Source organism: Microplitis demolitor, chromosome 3, assembly GCF_026212275.2.
Source record: "Microplitis demolitor isolate Queensland-Clemson2020A chromosome 3, iyMicDemo2.1a, whole genome shotgun sequence".
NCBI lineage: Eukaryota > Metazoa > Arthropoda > Insecta > Hymenoptera > Braconidae > Microplitis > Microplitis demolitor.
Window position 1 is genome coordinate 16,697,310 of NC_068547.1, and position 5,091 is coordinate 16,702,400.

The window sequence follows — 5,091 nt, forward strand, 5'->3', positions numbered from 1 at the left end:
TTACTTGTCGACTACTTTATACACTTGATCCAGGATCGTACAGATTTTATTCAGGTACCCTTAAAATTTATCAGATAAATCTCTGTTGGTCTTTTTTTTGCCTTTTACTATAATCCTTGACTTGAAGACCATGACAAATCGTTTTAGTTTGCGAGAAAATACTTTTACCAATTTTACAACCTCACGAGACAAAAGACGGAGTGCAATTTTTTTTTTCGTTATCAGAAGGTAAATGTTTAAAAATTAGTAAAAGAAAATAAAATTTTATTTGAAAAAAAAAAAAAAAAAAAAAAAAAAAAAAAAAAAAAAGTATCAGGGTAATTTTTTATATTTTTTATTAAAAGGTTTTTAAAGAAGAATGATTAAAAATTTTGATGTAATAGATTAAGATTGCTATTATTATATACTCCGGTAGCGAGAGATGAAAGAAAAATGATGTTCCTGATTTGTTGGAATCGTGGCACCTGCAGGTAAAAAATACCATGTATCCCATGAACTGCTTTTTGAACTATCCCTCGAGTTATTTTATTGTAACCCCGCAGATATATCTATATATATATAGAGGTATGAGTAAGTATATGTAGAGGATGTATCGGGTGACAGGAATATTTCAAAATGAATCTGAGGTATTATATATATATATATATACAAGGGGATGCTTCATTATATTACAAATGAGAAGAAAAATTCCCAAAGATATATTTTCCACTCAATTTAGCAAGACCTTAAAAAATCTTAATGAAAACTATAGTTAAAAAATAAAAAAACTTTAAAAGTAAAAAAATAATTATAAATACGCAAATAAATTGTTTTTTAAATTTTTATTTATTTAAAAAAAATATCCTTCAATTAACAATTAAAGATGGTATTGTTAAAAATAATCAATTATTTAATACTATATTTACAATTTCTTTATACATTATTTTCATTATTAAAAATTGATATAAAATGCTTTTAAATACAGAATTATTTACATTCAAGGCAACGTATTACAGTACCTCAGTTCAGTCAATTACGAGGCACAATACCTCTCTATACTAAACCATATTTATCAATAATAATATTGAGTAATAGGAGTATTCGATACGATAGTGGCACTCATAATTGACTGACTTACATCCTGATCAGCAGAAGTTTTATTTTCCTTGTTTTGCTTCTTCGCCTTCTTCTTCTGATTATCATGAGTTTTGATGTGTTTTTTTAAATGATCACTTCTCATGAATCGTTTTTCACATTGATTACAAACAAAACGCTTCTCTCCGGTATGCGTTCTCATGTGCCGTTGAAGTTCGTCACTTCGGGTGAAATTTTTACCACACATGTACCAATCGCACTTGAACGGTCGCTCACCGGTGTGCCAGCGATGGTGAGCTTTCAAGTGGGATGTTTTGCCGTATTCCTTATCACAGCCTGGATAATGACAAGTGTGTAATTTCTTGCCATCTCTGCCAAGCTTAGCTGTGCCGTTAGGTCTACAACTCGGACACTGGCATCGACTTAACTTCTTCTTGCGTCTTGAATCATCTTCACTTGACCAGTACTGTGGACTTGATTGTCCGTACGAATTTTGTGACACATCCGATAAACTTGGAGACTGTCGGAGTACAGGCATTGGTTGGTGCGGTTGCATTGGTGTCAATTGTGGCTGATGGACCGACGAATAATCTGACTGTGCTGGCCAGAATGTTGATGTTGGAGCCGCAGAAGTTGCTGGGATACTGTATGATGCCGACGGTGGATGATCGGAAAATGAGTTGTAACCCGAGTAAGGTTCTGAACTCCAAAGACCCGACTGATATGTTGATTGAATCGGCTGATGTTGATAATAATGTGGATCATAATTTGTCGATGAATATGAATGGAAACCTGACATCGGAGATGCCATTCCTGTTGCCATTGGTGTCATCATCGTCATGTTCTGTAAATAAATAAATATCAATTATTAATTATATGTCATTTTCTTCAAACAAAAAATAATTTTTTCATTCTATTTCAAATGTAATTGTGATGATAAAAATTTTTAAACGGGCAAATTATCGACTCTTTATGTTCTAAATGAATAAAATATAATATAATTTAAATAAATACTACTTTTAACATCCAAAACTATGTTTATATTGAATAAATATAAATAATTAAAATACATTATCAATATTAAATGAAAAAAAATAATAATAATATTAATAATAAATTTTAAATTATCGGAAAAAAATTGTTTATTGAAGCGATGGAAAAAAAATATATAAATATAACACATTATAGTAAGATACTTGAAGTATTATCAACTACATATAACTATCACAAGAACCTCACGCTTCGAATGTAATATTACGCCGTCAAATTACTATAATCACACACGAACACCGTGATAATTTGCCGTAAAATTATTGTATACTGTTGTATTCTATAGATTATATCGTACCTGTGGATAATACATGCTCGGTGGCATCAATTCACACTTTTCCTCTTGATCGGTGTAAATAGTCCTTCTTTTGCTCGATAAAATGCCTGACGACTGATTATTCACTTGATGATTGATCGTATAAGTTGGTAATAAAATTATTGTTTAACTGCACACCCACAACGTACTTATAAAAATAAAAATAAATGTATGTACAGAAACACTTGTGAAATTTGAATCCGCAATAGTTTTCAATGTAAGGAAGTTTCAACGGTAGCCGAAGAACGTTTTGGAAACACACGTGGCACGATAAACTTTCTTTTTCGATGTTAATAATAATAACGAAAAAATGTGAATAAAAAAAAAGTTCACTGCGATGTCGAGACGCGTGGTGCGGCCACAGGCGCTTGCAGATAATTACTAGTTGACTGAGTTCCGTCCGATTTAATAACTAAGTGGACAACGAATGTAGAGGGAGGTCTATAACTATGACGACCAGTCTTCAGATACTTAAGGTGGGGGTAGGCCTGTATGTTGATCCTATGTCAGAGGGGATGAGCTTGTGCGCATGTGTACTCCCCACTATTTGCTCATAAATCAACCCCGGTCCTACGGGTTTAAGGATGACAGAAAGAGATAGAAAGGAAATGTTTAAAGGTGTTGGAGCGGGAAATATGAGGCATTGTAGATTCTTCTGAGATCTGCTGAATATCTCTCTCTCTCTCTCTCTCTCTCTCTCTCTCTTTCTATATATATATATATATATATATATATATATATATATATATATATATATATAGCTGTAAAAAATTTATTTTCCTACCCCTAATAATATTCTATGACAAGATTGTATTGTAGAACTGTAGATGCTTTCCCCCTCTTCTAAATGCGCAAAATTGATTTTTTTAGAGCTATTACAAGCACAACAACATATAATTATATGAAACTAATTGTTAGAGCTGTTTAAAATGATTATTATTATTATTTAAAATAAAATATTTAACTTTCGATCTGTATCGTGAGTTATTTGTGTGCATCAGGTCAAACTTTTTTGATCAAAAAATTTTTCTATTGCATTAAAAATAATCAAGTACGTTCCATACATTAACTTTTTTTTTTATCTGCATAATGTAAACTTTTTCAAACACTGGAAATAATAATTACTTTTCTTGAAACATATTTTCTTGAGTAGAAAACTTAATTGATAGACAAATCTCAAATAAATATTGACAACATAACCATTCGAAATTTTCCTATATATGGCTATAGTAATTTCTGCAATATATTTATTTCAATTTCCGTCAAGTGGCTAACATGGTCCGGCTTTACTATGACAGAATAGTATTTCAAACAAGAATAATTTCTCCATGTAAAGTTGGAAAATTTCAAATACCTATAGCTGCTAAACTAACTGACCGATTTGGATCATTTTTTTAACTTAATCAAGCTATCGAACCAAAGAACATGTCTGCCAAGTTTTATTTAGATCCCTACAAAATTGTGGGCACTATCGTGTCGACAGGGCTCAATATTTTCTTTATAAATCATGTAATTGCTTTTACATCGTTATAACAATCGAAGGATTACACTAGTAATGAAATTTAGTTGTAACGTAGCATTCAAAACATGTTAAAAGTAAAAGCCGCGAAAAACAATCATTTCCATATTTTTTTAAATTTTCTAATCCATCAAACTATTTGAAAAAATGATCGAAATTGAAAGTTGAGTACAGAAATTTGAAGCTAATCGCATGAACTTAAAGATACATTCGACAGAAACGATCTATCATTTTTTGTTCAGAAGTTATTTGAAGACAGATAGACAGCAGATAATTTTTTTTTTAATTTCGAAAAATTTCAAAAATCTGCTACTTTTGAATCAATCAACCGACTGAGATCATCTTCGAACTTGCGCTTGATTTTTAATGAATAAATAGTTACGCCATGTTTTATTCAAATTTATTAAGAATTGAAAACGTTATCGTCGCCACAAGGCGCATTATATTCCATGTAATGCAGAAAAAATTGAATCTAGAAAACGTTTTTGAAGACAAACGTTTTCAACAACCAAGTCAAGATTTTTGTGAACCAAGATTATTTGTATTCGGCCGAAGATTTTTACTTTTTCCGAAAAAATTGAGGTTTTCAAAAAAAATTTCTTGAATCAAGAACATTTACTTCGTCGAGAATTTTTTTTTCTTGTGTATAAACTTTTGAGTCAATGTTAGTTTTCGAACCTACATGACAAATTATGATAGGTGATGCCAAAATTCTATGAAAAATTTACTATGAGGACAAATACAATATCCAGATTTTTATGAAATTTACTAAAAAAGTACAAAACATCAAAAATTAATGTAAAAAATTAAGAAAAAAAATCGGTCTGTCGGTTGACCCTGCGGGCCAGCCCCAAAACTTCCCGCTGTTTTCGACCTCAAAGAGCTCGAATACATTAGTGTAGATATATTTTCGAGCTCTTCGAGCTCGAAAATGCTATCACATGCAATTGTTTTTTTATGATCTTTTCAAGCTCTAACAAGTTACCTGTTATGCTGAAGTTTGAAAATTTAAGAATCGAAAATCATCAATGAAGCGGTTTTTAAAATTTAGTTCCTGTTTTTGTTCAGTAAAATAAGTGTATTGAGGCAGAAATCAATGTCGGGGATCAAAATCAAGATTTAAATAAATTTT

General features: G+C 30.9%; 1 protein-coding gene across 1 annotated transcript; it reads right to left on the bottom strand.

Annotated features, from left to right (window-relative positions):
- Nucleotides 1-814: 814 nt before the first annotated feature.
- On the bottom strand, nucleotides 815-2,824 carry LOC103572012 (transcription factor Sp5). Its single transcript, XM_008550396.3, has 2 exons — nucleotides 2,423-2,824; nucleotides 815-1,918 (listed from the first exon to the last, which is right to left on the bottom strand). The coding sequence occupies exons 1-2, from the start codon at nucleotides 2,447-2,449 to the stop codon at nucleotides 1,052-1,054; spliced, it is 894 nt and encodes a 297-aa protein (XP_008548618.1). The 5' UTR covers nucleotides 2,450-2,824; the 3' UTR covers nucleotides 815-1,051.
- Nucleotides 2,825-5,091: the final 2,267 nt, after the last annotated feature.

Coding starts and splice junctions, on each gene's coding strand:
- LOC103572012 (XM_008550396.3), bottom strand. CDS start 2,449: ATGCCACCGAGCATGTATTATCCACAG. Junction 1,919..2,422: donor CGAGCATGTATTATCCACAG/GTACGATATAAT, acceptor ATTTATTTACAG/AACATGACGATGATGACACC.